Genomic DNA, 15,288 nt, shown 5'->3' with positions numbered 1-15,288 from the left:
TAGTGACACTAAACATTAATGGCACTAATAAATTCCCCAAGTGGCTCTCCTAAAAACTTTACCTTTTTCTGTGAAGTATTGGTCATGTAAGAATTACTCTTGGTTAATGAAACTTAATTTCCTTTTTTGAATTGAGGCCACAGCTGAAAGCAGGTAGAATCTAGAAGCTAACATCCTCATGTCATGACCTAAAGAAGGCAGTAGAGCACACAGGCTGAGTGGATAGCTTGGAGGCAGATTCTCATACATGGGTTCAAATCCTCACCTGTTCATAAGTCATGTGACCTGCCTCTCTTCTATAAAACAGGCATAATAAGAATACTTCACTCACAAAATTGCATAAGGATTAGGTGAACTAGAGAGGGCAAGGGGGTATTTGATGAGCCTTCAGTGTGCTGGTTGGTGGCTGTCAGTTTGTGGCCTGATGGTTGAGAAAGGCTAGATGCTAGCACATAGTGTGTAGAATCAGTCTTCCTGGAGGGAAAAGAGCATCTTGGTTTCCAGACCACTTCTCCCACACACCTGCTGCATCACAGCTTCCTTCTAGGGAAGACAGGAATGGTCAGACTGGTCTTTCACTGACCTGTAAATGGAAGCCCAGGGACGTGTCCAGGACCTTGTAGCAGATCAGGGGTCGAGCACCAGAACAGAAACTGGGTCTTGTAGCCGTCAGCTCAGTCCTGTTTCTTACACCATGCTGCAGAAGGGTGGAAACTGAGAACTAGGCTTTTTGGTAACCTCGTTTATAATATTAATGCCTTAGCTGTGTTAAGAAAAATAATACTTATGAAACTAAATAATCCATCAGTCAGAATATGATCTCCATTGGGAGCTGCTGCGGCTTATTTTCTTCAGCCTCTTGGAAGTAGACACTCAGTACTTGTTTAAGTAGATAAAATTTCCAAATATTTTTGAATTGTTTCTGCAGCTTTGCATAATTATAAAAGCAGGAAATGCAGATCAGTCTCCTGCAGTGCTTAGGGTGCTCTGTATATGTACATAAAAACGCTCTTTAATTTTTTTAGAGCATCACTACATGGAGCCCAAGTGTGAAATCTCTTTCAAATGATAGGAGTCAAAATATACAATAGTTTTTTTTTTTTTTTTTAGGTATTAACAATTATTTCAACGCAAAATCTCATTCCGTATGGCAGGTCAATGGTTTATCTGACATTCCTACTAAAAGGGATCTTTTTAAAAAAATTGGTTTGCTTTAATACAAATCAAAGAATTTTAGAAGAATACTTCTGTCCACCTATCCCATTAAAATATTTTTAGTATTTAAGCAACATTTTCCAAAGAAGAAAAAGTGAGTATGAAATTGATATGTAATATTTTTAGCATTTTTTGTTGATTAGGGGTTCCAAGGACAGAAAACCCAGTTCTGAGTTGTTAAAGCTTTTGTGTTCACAGCTTCTGAAAGAGCATGCCTCTCCTAAAGGGGAGTCCTGGCCCATAGTAGGGCAGTTCTCAAGCATTGGGTCTATGGGAGCTGATGACTCAAAATGGTTGTGTTCCGAGTTTAAAGAAAGCTTGGTGACACCGGGGAAGGAAAGTCGGACCCCAGGAAGAAGTGCCGTTCGTCTTCATCTGGTGAGTGCCCTTCCTGCTTCACATGATCACGTTTATTCTCTAGTCCTGGAGAAGCATGAGAATCCGTCCTCCCTCTCAGAGAGGTTTTAGTCCGTGATTCTTGCATGGAAACAGCAATGCATTAGCACCATCATGTGTGATCATGTCACCCTTGTATCCTCTGGTGCTGAGAGGGTGGTGCCTCTGCTGGGAGGGTGGAGCTCTATTTCAGTCACACACTAGTCTGGGATTTTTACATTCCTTCCTTCGGGTTCTCAAGCCAAAGAAAAAAATATCTGGTAAAGCATTCGCTCAGAACATTATTAGAGACTTTTGAATTAATAATTAATTTTGCAAAAAAAAAAAATAATTTTGCATCAAACTCAGTGTTAATTTGGCATTTTTGAGGGAGAAACTCAAATTGAAGTTTTTCATTGAATATATCTGCTTCCTCTAGTTACTAGAAGTTACATTTTTTCATAAAATGAAAATTCTTAATTTTTTTTTTTTTAAGATTTTATTTATTTGACAGAGAGAGAGAGAGAGAGATCACAAGTAGGCATAGAGGCAGGCAGAGAGAGAGGGGAGGAAGCAGGCTCCCTGCGGAGCAGAGAGCCCGATGCGGGGCTTGATCCCAGGACCCTGAGATCATGACCCGAGCTGAAGGCAGAGGCTTTAACCCACTGAGCCACCCAGGCGCCCCTTAATTTTTTTTTTTTTTAAGATTTTTATTTATTCATTTGACAGACAGAAATCACAAGCAGGCAGAGAGAGAGATTGGAGGAAGCAGGCTCCCCGCCGAGCAGAGAGCCCAATGCGGGGCTTGATCCCAGGACCCTGGGATCTTGACCTGAGCCGAAAGCAGATGCCTAACTGACTGAGCCACCCAGGCGTTCCCTAAATGAAATCTTTCTAATTGAGATTTTCATCTTAAAAACATTCCTTTTAAGAAAGTTTCTTTAACATGGTACAATTTGAGTGTTATTTTGTATTTTTCCTTTTTTTGAAAATTTTTTCATTTATTTTTAGATCTATCCTTCTGTGGAAAATGTGCGAACCAGCTTAGAAGGATATCCAGGTAACTGTGGGAGACTGTCTCAGTTGCATTTTTTGGTATATCTTTCAGAAATGTAAACTTTTTCAAACAAGTAATAAAAATGCCATTCTCCTTGAGAAAAGAACTGGTTACAAATTTGGAGCATATTTTCCCTTAACTGGCTAACAATCATGGAAATAGGTAATATTGAGTAGTACTAGTTCCAAAGATGGTTCCATGCTTTTGGGCAATTTTAGTATGTTACTGAATCCTCACAGTAACACTGTGAGGACTTTTTCTGATTTCCACAAGTTAAGGTGGTCCCTCTGCCAAAAGTGGGTCGGTTGTCCAGACAAGATGTCCGAATAAAACCACCTTCCCTGTTGCGTCCTGCCTTTCCAGATAATTCTAACATGCCTTTCTCTGATCTCTCTCTCCATATCCTCCTTGCTTGTGTCTGTGGCTCTGTGTGGTTCTTCCAGATTTGAATCACAGATATATTTAAGGTCCAGAACTTCTGCTTAATCTTGGTGTTGCCTAGCCGATACTTGAGCTTTCTAAAGCACTTCATCTATAAATGCTTAGGATGATTTTGTAGGCAACTTTCAACTTTGTTTGCTATTTTCCTTATACAGTGCTGGACACTGAACTTATATTTGGAATCCAGCAGCCCTCCAGATAGCACATTCAGGAGGCAGTAACCAAAAACCCAAGCAGGGTTTGTCTCTGGAAAAAGGAAATCTGATTGGCATTTGCTTGTGGCTGGAAGCAGAATGCTTTGAATTAGACTAATTTGGTCCATTTATTGCTTGTCAAACCAGAGGTGACCCTGCCAGAAATAACTTAGTTAAGGCTTGGAGTGTAACGTATCAGCCCATATAACGTATTGCCCTAATGGCAAAGCCAAAATTATTTCGCTGAGGCTTGAGACATGGTGATGTTTTAGTTGGTTTTTGTCTTCTCCTTTCTCCGCTTCTGTTAGACCAGATTCATTCAAAATGTGCTTTTTAATGGGGAAGAACAAGGTATTTTCCATAAAACTATTTCATAACTGGCTCTGAATACGTTTTTAAGTTATTTGCAGTAGAGGATACGACATACCTTATAATGATTCAGAAATTTAAAGCCCTTTTTGGATATAGATTATGGAGAAGTTCCAACATGTGTTTAGAAAGTCACTGGTGAATCTGCAATAGAACTTTCCTCCTTTCAAAGATGAACAAAAACTGGCTACTACTTGTGTTTCCACTTGGAACTGTATCTCTACTTTCTATGCAGGAATATGGCATTTAGAATTGCTTTTTAAAAACAACTGTTTACCAGACTTTTTTTTTTTTTTTTTAAGATTTATATATTTGAAAGAGACAACAAGAGCAGGAGGAGGAGAGGGAAGGGGAGAGAGAGAGAGAGCAAGAATCTCAGGCACACTCCCTGTTGAGCATGGAGCCCAACACAGGCCCTAGTCTCATGACCCTGAGATCATGACTAGAGCCAAAACCAAGTCAGACGCTTAACCAACTACCACCCAGGTGCCCCTGTACATTTTAACTTAAATTTAGTGATGACTATTCCGTTTGTAAGAATGTTTAGCTAATACAAACTCTGGAAATATCAGAAAAAAGAGGTAAAGGAAGCAGGAGGACTGAATTTTCATCTTAGTGTGCCTTCCCAGGTGTCCTGCTCTTGGGCAAAAATTGGAGATGCTCCAGACCACCTGCATGAGAACTGTAGGATAGGCCAGCATTCTTTTTTTTTTTTTAAGATTTTATTTATTTATTTGACAGATCACAAGTAGGCAGAGAGAGAGGAAGGGAAGCAGGCTCCTCGCCAAGCAGAGAGCCTGATGCGGGGCTCGATCCCAGGACTCTGGGACCATGACCCGAGCCAAAGGCAGAGGCTCTAACCCACTGAGCCACCCAGGCGCCCCTAGGCCAGAGTTCTTAATGCAATTTTTCAAAAACCTTCGAATCTGTGCTGTTATTGATATGTAAATTACCACCCCTGAGTGATTAAATAGTGCCTCTTTTCAGATTGTAAACATGTACCATTTAACATGTATCCCTAAGTAAGGAAACCCCATAACGGAACATACCTAATACAAGTGTAGACCTTTCCTTTCAAAGAACCATTTCATAAGACGAAATAGGAAGTGGTATTGTTTTTTCAGTGTTTACTGTAGATTCTTAATGAAGGATCCTAAAATTATTTTCTATAATACTTGTTTTCTTCTTTTAAAAGCTGGGGGCTCTCTTCCCTATAGCATCCAGACAGCTGAAAAACAGAATTGGCTCCATTCCTATTTTCAGTAAGTAATTGGTTTAGAATGCTGCTATTGCTTCTTTAGGAATAAGAATGTTATTTATGTCAGTCTGTTCTTTTAAAAAAGAACCTTACATAATACAGCTGTATTTTTTCATCGACATATGTTAGTGATGGAAATAACTTAAAACAAGGTTTTGAACATTATTTGAAATAGGTTTTTAATACCAAAGAATGAAACTGATCTGTGAGGTTTGTATTTAAATATTGGCACTCAAAGAAAAAAAATAAGGATGATGATGGATAACTTAGAATTTATGTAAGCAGCATTTTTAAAAAATGTTATTTGAGTATAATTGACACACAGGAGTGCATTAGTTTCAGGTGTACGGCATAGTGATTCAGCCGCATTTAGCTCCTATTTCCAGATTATGGTTCTTCTGTCTGCACATGAACACCCTGCGTGACTGCGGGCTTGCTGAGGGCCGACTCCACAGCACTCTTTCTCCAGGGCATGGGCTCAGACTTGGTTTGTTTTAAGGGTTCAGTAAATGGTTGAATGAACAGGGGAAAGGATTGTCATTTGCCCTCCTCTTGTTCCACTATGCGTACTGCATGTTCTAGACCATCGCACTTTCCTGCTGGCTCCAGGCATTTATTACACCTGATGGCTGGAAACAAAGGCGGGTTGCATCTCAGTAGCTTGCAGGCTAATTCAGTGTGTCTTTGAGGATCCGTTGGGAGATTATTCCCTACAGAGATTATTTCTTTATACTGAGCTCCTTTCGCAGGTCATTCAAGTGACTTTAATGATCGAGGGGATGGTCTACCTAACCCTAACTTTGGTCTCAGCCTCTTCCCTTTGCAAGCAAGGATGGCTGCCTCATGATGTAGGTCCTTTTTTCCTATAGAACTCAGTCCTGCAGTACTGGCAAGTAAATGTCAGCCTTGGACTGAAGTGTTTCTGAATGATCCCCCCCCCCTTTTTTTAAAGATTTTTATTTACTTGACATAGAGAACACAAACAGGTAGAGCAGCAAAGGGAGAGGGAGAAGTAGGCTCCCTGCTGAGCAGGGATTCCTGATGCAGGGCTTGATCCCAGGACCCTGAGATCATGACCTGAACTGAAGGCAGGTGCTTAACCAACACTGAGCCACCCAGGCACCCCATCCTCCTGCTTTTCAACATTGTTTTAATGTTCATCCTGTTGGCATTTTTCCCATTTTGTACTTACTTTGAACAAACTTTTCCTGAGCCCATACTTGGTAATACACTGTGGGAGCCTGATTCCTCCTCTTAAGGAGCTCATAGTCCATGTAGGAGACAAGACCTGCAAACGTGCAGTTGAAAGCACAACAGAAGTAATACACATGAGTATATACATGTCTCATTGGCAAAAAAAAAAAAAAAAAAGTGGGGGGGGAGGCTAAATACCAAAAGGCTACAGTGCTTTATTACCCTGCTCTCTAAACAGAGTTTAATAAAATACCAGCGGTCCCATCACAGAGCTGTGTACATACTATTTAGATGACAGGATTGTGCTTTCCATGAAGTTTCCTAATACTAGGATTTTGACAGATTTATATTTTCTTACTAGTAATGGGTCTTTCCTGTCGCTAGCAAATGGTCAGCTGACACATCTGGCCGCAGCAATGCTATGCCACATATTAAAACATATATGAGACCCTCTCCAGACTTCAGTCAAATTGCTTGGTTCCTTGTCACAAGGTAAGTAATCCTTATAGTCTTGATGGGAAGAACTTTTAAAATGTGTTTGTAACTCTTGTTCTGAATACCGAATGGGCTTCCAAAAAGTGGTTTTGTAAATTGTCGTCTAGTTTTCAAGTGTGTGTGTCTTCTGAGCCTTATTTAAGAGGCTTGTGACTTACCCCTTTCTAGTGCCTGTAATCATTGCCTGATTTTATGAGTCTTGATATTTATAAGGTTTGTATAAAGTCTGCATTTACTGTTGTTACTTAATATTCAATAGTAGGAATGAGGCAAGTTAACATTCAGGGTAAATACAGAACAAAAATGATACGGTAAAACTAGTATTCCTTAATTACTTTCTCTTAGGTAATTAATAATAATATAATATCTCTTAAGTATTTTTTTAAACATCTTTATTAAATAATTAACATATTTTAAGTTTCACCTCTTTAGTGTACAATATAATGATTTAGTTATATACTCTCAAGAATTGTGCAACGAACACTACGATTTCAGAATTTTCATTACTGCCTATAAGAAATGCCTTACCTACTAAGCATTCTTGTGTCTATAGCAAGGTATATTGCTATGCTCTTAGAAAAAGAGAACTGACTCCTAGTCTGACCCAACGCCATTAGGCATCTCTTAATGATTTAGTAACACAATTGATGTCATTAATAATAATTAAGGTATGACAGAGTAATTAATGAAAAAACTTTGAAACAAAAGTTTAAAAATACAAAGAAACTCTTAAAAAAGCCAGTTAGAAACAAAACCAAGTTCCTTCCCTAGCTTATGGAAATTAGTGGTTACACTTTTCACCTGCTCAGGATAAGGAACTGTGTGACATGAACAGTGTTAGGGGTATACATCAGATGCAAGAGTGGGCTTCTGCAAACTTTTTGAAGCACAGAAGTTTTTTCCATTACACTAAAAAGTGTAATGGAAAAACATACATTTGAGTACTGAAGATTTAAGGTGCTCTGTCATTTACTAGCTCTGTGAACTTGCAAAATGGACTTAATCTAAGTCTATTTCCTATTCTTTGGGAAAAGTGATGGCGGTCTTTTGGGGTTGTTGTGAGAGGTAAATGAGATGCTCAAGGCTCCATGCATCTGACATAACGGACTGGAGGCCATGATAGCTGGGATTATGCTAGTTGGGGCTTCACCATCAAGACTGAAGGATGGCCAGGGGAGTTGGTACACATTTCTTTGCCGTGTGTCTTTTATTTTTATTTTTTAAATTTTATTTATTTATTTATTTGACAGAGAGAGATCACAAGTAGACAGAGAGGCAGGCAGAGAGAGAGAGGGAAGCAGGCTCCCCGCTGAGTAGAGAGCCCAATGCGGGACTCGATCCCAGGACCCTGAGATCATGACCTGAGCCAAAGGCAGCGGCTTAACCCACTGAGCCACCCAGGCTCCTGCCGTGTGTCTTTTAAAGAGAAACTTTGGCTTCTTTTTTTTTTTTTTTTAAAGATCTCATTTATTTATTTGAGAGAGAGTGAGAGAGACCATGAGATGGAGAGAAGGTCAGAGGGAGAAGCAAACTCCCCATGGAGCTGGGAGCCCAGAGCCTGATGTGGGACTCGATCCTGGGACTCCAGGATCATGACCTGAGCCAAAGGCAGTTGCTTAACCAACTGAGCCACCCAGGCACCCGAGAAACTTTGGCTTCTGAAGGAGGTTTCTTGGATGTGAATACCTGAATTAGATATTTCCTGGGTAGAGAAGGCATTGCCTGAGACAGATAGGTAGTGCCAGGGAGAACAGAGACCTCTAAAATGTATGTGGCCTGACATTGGGCAAGTTCAATCCCTAGTTGCCTTGGTAAGTATGAGATTGTTGTTAGTCCCTCTCCCAATTTTATTTTAACACACTTAAAGCTAAATTATTTAAATATCCTGACTTAGTGATGAGAAATTATCAATATGCTACCCAGCCTTCTACAGAGCTAACCAATAAGTGCATAAATTGGAGTATATTATGGACCCTTGAACGTAATCCAAAGGAACTGATTTTCAGAGACTACATTTCAGTGTCAGCTCACCTGTTCAATAATTGTCTGTTAAGCCAAGTTATTGAGTAAAACAGAAACCATGTTACTAAGGGGCAGTATTAAAAGCCTGGCTTTTGAATTGCATCTTCCCCATCCTGATGCTGTGTGTGATGGTCACTTCCTGCATACCCTGATGATGAGTCAGTAAAACTAGGTGAATTATCTACCTGCTTGTAATTCTGAAATGCTACCACTGGGAATAGTTGAGTAATAGGCCATCATTCACCCCATGGGCTAAATGTTGTGTTTGTTTATTTACATGACCATTCTTTTGCTTTGTGTTGAATACCTTGAATTAGGTATTTTTCTCAATCTGGTCTGACAGAATTCTCTGACAGTGTGGGTCATGTTTTAGGGCTCTACCCCTTATATATTCATTTTTTTTTGTATGAGTCAAGGTTCTTCCTGCAATCATGCTACTTTGCATGAAGGCTGGATTGAACTTGAAGGCTATACTTCCAACTTTGAGAAAAATCAGATAGGATTTTAACCAATGTAGGAAAAGCCATGTGGAGAAATATATCAGTTATTTGGTAAAAGTGGTCTTATCTAGCATCATGTTATCCTGCTGGGAAAACTGTTCCCTAGAGAAATGTTGCCGTGAGTCTCTTTATACGTCACTGGAAAAGTTGAATTTACTGTTTATTTGGGGATTGTTTTCCTCAGGGTGGAGTTAAAAGATGGACGTACTTCACTAAAGTTGGGTATTTATTGATCCTATTTTAAGGGCATAAAATGAGGTTGAGATTAAAACTGAGTAATCCTTGTCTAAAGACAGAGTTTTTGTAGTTGAGTATAACGACAACATTTGTTCAGCTCTGGGAATCCAGAACAAGAAATGACCCCATGCCATGCAGAGGCTGCAGGAAGAGATGGGACCCTGTCCGTTAGTTGCTTACCTGTGTCAGGATCTGATGAAAGCAGAAATGTATTATCTGGTTGGGGGTGGGGTTGGGGTGGGTCAGAGACCTGCTAAAGTTAAGACAGTGGTATCGCAAGTAGGGCTGGAAGTACGCCGCAGAGGCCACGGAGCTGGAAAAGTACATGGGGTTTTCAGGGAACATCTGAGTGAAGCTGCAACTAGATGAGAGAAAAAAGATTCACGTAGCTTCAGAATGGATTTTCTCAAGCCAGGGCACCCTGTGTTCTTAAGTCCAGAAAGTGTCCACTGTCTATTCACTTCGTATCTGCTGTTTTGTATTCTGTGAATAACTGCTTATTCATTACTAAATTCTGACTCAGAAGTTAATTTGTTAAGAATTTGAAGTTTGTCATGGATTTGTGGCTTCTAATTTCATTCTGGAATACCTAGGCTGAAAACTATCAACTTACCAAAGTATACAAAAAATTAAAACAATTACTTGGCAATTTCAATATACCAGACACTGTTCTAAGTGCTTTTGTGTTCATTTAGTTTTCACAGCTGTTCCATGAGGACTTGGAGAATGGTTAAGTAGGCTGCCCATAGGCAAACAGTAGTAAGTTATGGAAGCAGGATTTGAACCCAAGGAATTTGACTTCACAGCTGGTGCTCTTCACTTCGGCTTTCTAATGCCACTCTTAACAGCTATTTTCTGTGTATACCTATTTTCTGTGAAGACAAGTCAAAAGAAACTGCATCACTTTACTTTGTGATATGAAAAAAAACAAACAAACCCACATAGCATCCCAGTACTGAAGTATGTCTGACCTAACTGAAGTAATAATTTAGAAAATACTTAGAGCCCATTCTCAGCCCTTCTACGATAAGGAAAGCTGTAGATCCAAAATAAAAGAGACATCTACCAGGAACTCCATTTTGTTTCTTGGTTTGCTACCTTCTCTCCAAGTCAGAACATCCCAAACTGAGCTCTCTTTTTTTTTTTTTTTTTTTTTTTTTTTTTAAGATTTTATTTATTTACTTGACAGACGGAGATCACAAGTAGGCTCTGCAGGCAGAGAGAGAGGAGGAAGCAGGCTCCCTGCTGAGCAGAGAGTCCGATGCGGGGCTCGATCCCAGGACTCTGGGATCATGACCTGAGCCGAAGGCAGAGGCTTGAACCCACTGAGCCACCCAGGTGCCCCAAACTGAGCTCTTATGTAGAAGGATATTTCCTTCCTAACATCTATCTTGGCCCTGGTGGCACCTGCCCCCTCTTTTATCCTCAGGCTTACAGCCCAGCCATCCTCTTGCTATTCCTTCCTTTGCACATTCTACAGCATTTACTGCAGTCCTTCCTCTTGTGAATGCGGGGCACTCGGGATAAAAACATAAGCATCAGGACACCTGGGTGGCTCTGTCATTTAAGCGCCTGCCTTCAGCTCACGCGTCATGATCCCAGAGTCCTGGGCTCAAGTCTTATATTGGGCTCCTTGCTCGGCTGGGAGCTTGCTTCTCCCTCTGCCTGCCTCTCCCCATCCTTGTGTGCATGTGCGTGCATGCAGTTGCTGACAAATAGTATCTTTTTAAAAAAATAATAAAAAATAAGTTTCTTAAAGGCACTACTTAAATCTTATGTTCGATGTTAGAAGCCAGGCACAGAAGTAATTAAAATAGGAAGGGAGCAATTCTGTGCTTGAGTTGGGCATGTGGATGCTTTGGAGGATAATCAAAGCCTGTTCATCCTTAAAGTGTCTCAGACGTTACTTTTCTGATAAATGAAATTACCGAGTCAGGTACTGCCTGGACTTGGGACGTGATTGCCTATCTGCCATCCCATCACTCAAATGGTCCACTTCTCAGGCCACCTTTCCTTTCCTAGTTGTTGATGCCCATTCACCTTTCAGAAGCATGAATTTTTCTCACTGTCCCATGTTCAGGTTCCCCCCACTTCCTGTGTACTAGTGTCTGGAGATCTCCTTGGAGTTGTGACCCTAACCATACCATTTCCTCCTTTCTTATCCTGTGTTCTCCAACATGAACTACCAGAAGCAACTTCCTGTGCCCCAGTAATCACCCTGCCAGCAGCCCTCTCCTGATCCTTCTGTCTTTGCTCTCTGCCTTTCCAGTTGCTGCCCACCTCCCAAGAATTGTCTCAGGTCTGGTTTCCTCTCTTGGGGACCAGCCTCCTGCCAACTTCTCTCTCGTCCACATCCTTAGAGCACTGATGAAGGTTCCACCACTGGAGCCTGTAGCTCCTACATCATTGTCTTGTCTCTTCTTGCAGAGAAGTTTATGAAGGGATCTGGATCCGAACCTCAGATCCCTTATGTGCACAGCAGCTGTAAGGGTGAGTGAAGGGTCACACTCAGTGACATGTCCCCCAGGCTGTAAGAAGTCCACAGTGTAAGTTTGCTGCGATAAAGTATAGTGAAAGAACTAGAAGTGGAAGTAAAATCGTTTAATATAGGCACTAAAGTTACTAGTGACAGTCTAGTACAACCACTGTCTATGACCTTCTCGGCCACTGGATTGAGAGCATTTTTATCAACCCCTTGTGCACACATATCTGTTGTTCCTTTGAAACACTGTGTCCCAGGGAGGGCCGTCTCTTCTGTGCTCCCACATCATGTTATGAAACACATCTGCCTAACACATGCTGCCCCTCCTCTCTCAAAGAGTCCAAATTCTGTTTCCTCAAAGGCCCAGTTTAAAATTTACAGCAGGGGCATCTGGGTGGCTCACCCAGTTGAGCATCTGACTCTTGATTTTTGGCTCAGGTCATGACATTACAGTCAGGAGATTGAGCCCCGAGTGGAACTTCTCCATCTGTGGGGAGTCTGCTGGAGTCTCTCTCTTCCTCTGCCCTTCCGCCGCTCACGCACTCACTTGCACGCACTGTCTCTAATCTTCAAAATGTACAGCCGTTAAAGGATGTGTGGTGCTGCTTGTAACTATAGTACCCTTGCTTTGAAGGGCCTTTGAAACAACCTCCCTGTTCAGTTTGTGTGCCAGTGTTTACTTACTTTACTCTGTCCCAGTAACCAGTGATTAGCTCATGCAGGTCTGGCACCAAGTCATCCTCTTAAGTAGCCATAATATTCAGAGTGTATTTCTTGAATGCCAGTGGTATGCCAGGCAGGGAGAACACAGGGTGACACAGTATGGGCACCATTTCTTCTTCAAGAAGTCTGAGTTGTGAGTATTAAGAATTAAATGGGACACAGTTATTGTTAAACACTCAGTACACTAGTAAAGCCGTATGGAGCTCAAGACGCTATATTTTCACTGAATGTTTGAGAGCATGAGCGATGTGCCCAGCAAGACCCACCCCGTGTCAGGCACTGTTCATACTGTGGGGAACAAGAGCAACAGAGAACCTGTCCTAATAGCTTTCATTTTAGCTCGAGCAGGGTGGGAGAGGCAGACGGTATACAAATGAGTGAGCATGAAATAGCAGATGAGGGCTAGAAACAACAAAATGGGGTGATGTTAGAGTATGTCTGGAGGGAACAGGGGTCTGCTTCAGGAAGTAACATTTGGGCTGAGTTGACGTAAAGGTGGGGTCAGGCCCTCAGTTGTGGAGTGTGTGAAACATTGGAACAGCCCAGTGCAGCCATGCGGAGGCCCTGCCAGAGCATACAGGGCCTTTAAGGCCAGAATAAGAGTTTTATTCTAAGTGCTGTGGAAGTCATTTGAGAGTTGAACAGTGGAAGGACATCTGATACGTGTCTTTTAAAGATAATCCAGGCTGTTGGATGGCGAGTGGATCATGGGAAATGAGTAGCTGCTTGTAGGCCAGCTGGGAAGCACGGAGAAATTATGGCCACCTAGATAGCAAAGGTGAGCGTTCGTGGGGAAGAGCAGGTGGGTATGGGCTGTGTGAATGAGGGGTGGGTACTGTCTGTAGAGCACATACCCCAAAATCTCTCTTGAGGAAGGGCAATCAGGATGGTGGGAAGAGCGTGGGTTTGGAGTTACACAGACCCAAATCCAAATTTTAGTTCAACCCCTTAACATTTGTGAATTAATAAACTTCACCAAGTTTATTAACTGAAGAGGCTTTAACCCACTGAGCCCACCCAGGCACCCTGTCCTGAGACTTCTAATCACCTTGGAGAATCTTCAGTGAAATGTCAGTCCCTGGGTAGGAGACTTTAAAAATGTTATTTCTGGGGCGCCTGAGTGGCTTAGTAGGTTAAAGCTCTGCTTTCTGCTCGGGTCATGATCTCAGCATTTTGGCATCGAGCCTCACATTGGACTTTCTGCTCAGCAGGGAGCCTGCTTCCCTCTCTCTCTCTGCCTGCCTCTCTGCCTACCTGTGATCGCTCTGTCAAATAAGTAAAATCTTAAAAAAAAAAAAAAAAAGTTACTTCTGCTCTGTGGGGATAAGAAAGGGGCAAGAGAGAGACTTAACCTTCATTGAGCAGCTGTCATGTGGAAAGTTCTAGCACTTTCCCTGCGTTGTTTCATTTAGCCAGCGCAGGAGCCTGTGAAGGGGTTGTGTCCCTTCCACAGGCAAGGAATAGGACTACAGAGCTGAGGACTCTCTCCATTACCCCCCAAGTGTCTGCACACTGTGGGCAAATCTGCCAACTCCAGGCACAGGGATAGAAGGATAAGCAAAAGTGCAGTCCTTGCTCTCCAGGCATTTATGTTAGAACAAAAGTGGTTTTATAAACAACTTGTAGTTTAACTGCAGTTATTTAATTGCAATTGTAACAATTTTGAGTATTCTACATACATAGATTTTCACCTAGCAAAGCCTGAACTGTCTTTCAGGTCTCAACATGATGGAGACTCTCCTTGCTTCCTTAGCCTGGCGCGTTCCATAACGTTCTGGGCCTCCTGCTTGGTTACTTTTCTTTCCCTGGCAGTGTGACTTGCCTCCCCCCACACCTGACATGTAGGGGCGGTCAGTAACGATTTGTTAACAAGGAAGCTGGTGGGTCCAGCATTGAGGCTGTGATCGTCAAAGTGCCGCCTAGACTTTGTGCAGAACCGAATGTGGAAGATGCTTCACGTGCGCTTCCTACGTGTGGGGTGTGGTGGGATATGGGAGTGGTCATTGTCATCCGTATGGAAATTGGGAAATGGAACTGTTGTAGTGGCAGAACGGTCACTTTGAGTGCAAATTGACTTATGATGAGAGTGTCACATGGAATTGTCTTGTACTCAGAAGTTTGGTGTGCAGTTGGTATGTTTTGGAGTTTTCTTTAGAACTAATTATTGATACCCCGAGCCTTTGTGGCATTTTTAGGGGCGAGGGTAGCAAAACGTTGATGTCTTGGGAATTGAGAAACCTCAGGAACTACATAACAAGTGGGCTTTTCACACTTACCAGTGTTCCGTTGCCAAACAAACGAATTAGACCCTGAGTTGAAGAACAACTGGTCACCATCCTTCAGAAATAATCTTCCTTCTACCTAAGAGAAGTGTTACACGTTCTATTTGGACGTCACAGAACTTAACCTTTCACTCAGCCTATGTTGAGCATCTACTGTGTACCAGGCACTCTTCCAGGTGCTGGGGGTATAATTATATAAAATAATCCTTGACTTTATTGTGGTGGGAGTTACCCAAAAAGTAAATGTGTATGTATCAGGTAATAAGTGCTATAGAGAAAAACAAAGTAGAATAATTCAGGTGCCTTGTCTTTTACTCAGAATCCTTCTGACTAGATGTAGTTCAGTACTTAGAGTTTAGAAAGACAACACGGTACAGGCTGCACTGTGGTAGGCATTACAAGTAGCCTCATGTCTGTTTAGGTCAGCTTTTACCACCAAATGAG

The 15,288-nt window shown here is 41.8% G+C and overlaps 1 protein-coding gene across 1 annotated transcript in view; it reads left to right on the top strand.

Annotated features, from left to right (window-relative positions):
- Window positions 1–15,288, top strand: part of LOC111148692 (tyrosyl-DNA phosphodiesterase 1) — a 92,509-nt gene that overhangs the window by 26,271 nt on the left and 50,950 nt on the right. Inside the window, exons 10-13 of the mRNA XM_022505480.1 lie at window positions 1,414–1,593; window positions 2,602–2,650; window positions 4,847–4,913; window positions 6,488–6,595. Coding sequence (XP_022361188.1) covers window positions 1,414–1,593; window positions 2,602–2,650; window positions 4,847–4,913; window positions 6,488–6,595 — 404 coding nt within the window. The remainder of the gene's footprint in view (window positions 1–1,413; window positions 1,594–2,601; window positions 2,651–4,846; window positions 4,914–6,487; window positions 6,596–15,288) is intronic.

This window comes from Enhydra lutris, unplaced genomic scaffold (assembly GCF_002288905.1).
Source record: "Enhydra lutris kenyoni isolate GAN:26980312 unplaced genomic scaffold, ASM228890v2 scaffoldscaffold20, whole genome shotgun sequence".
NCBI lineage: Eukaryota > Metazoa > Chordata > Mammalia > Carnivora > Mustelidae > Enhydra > Enhydra lutris.
This window is presented reverse-complemented; position numbering and strand designations above follow the sequence as displayed.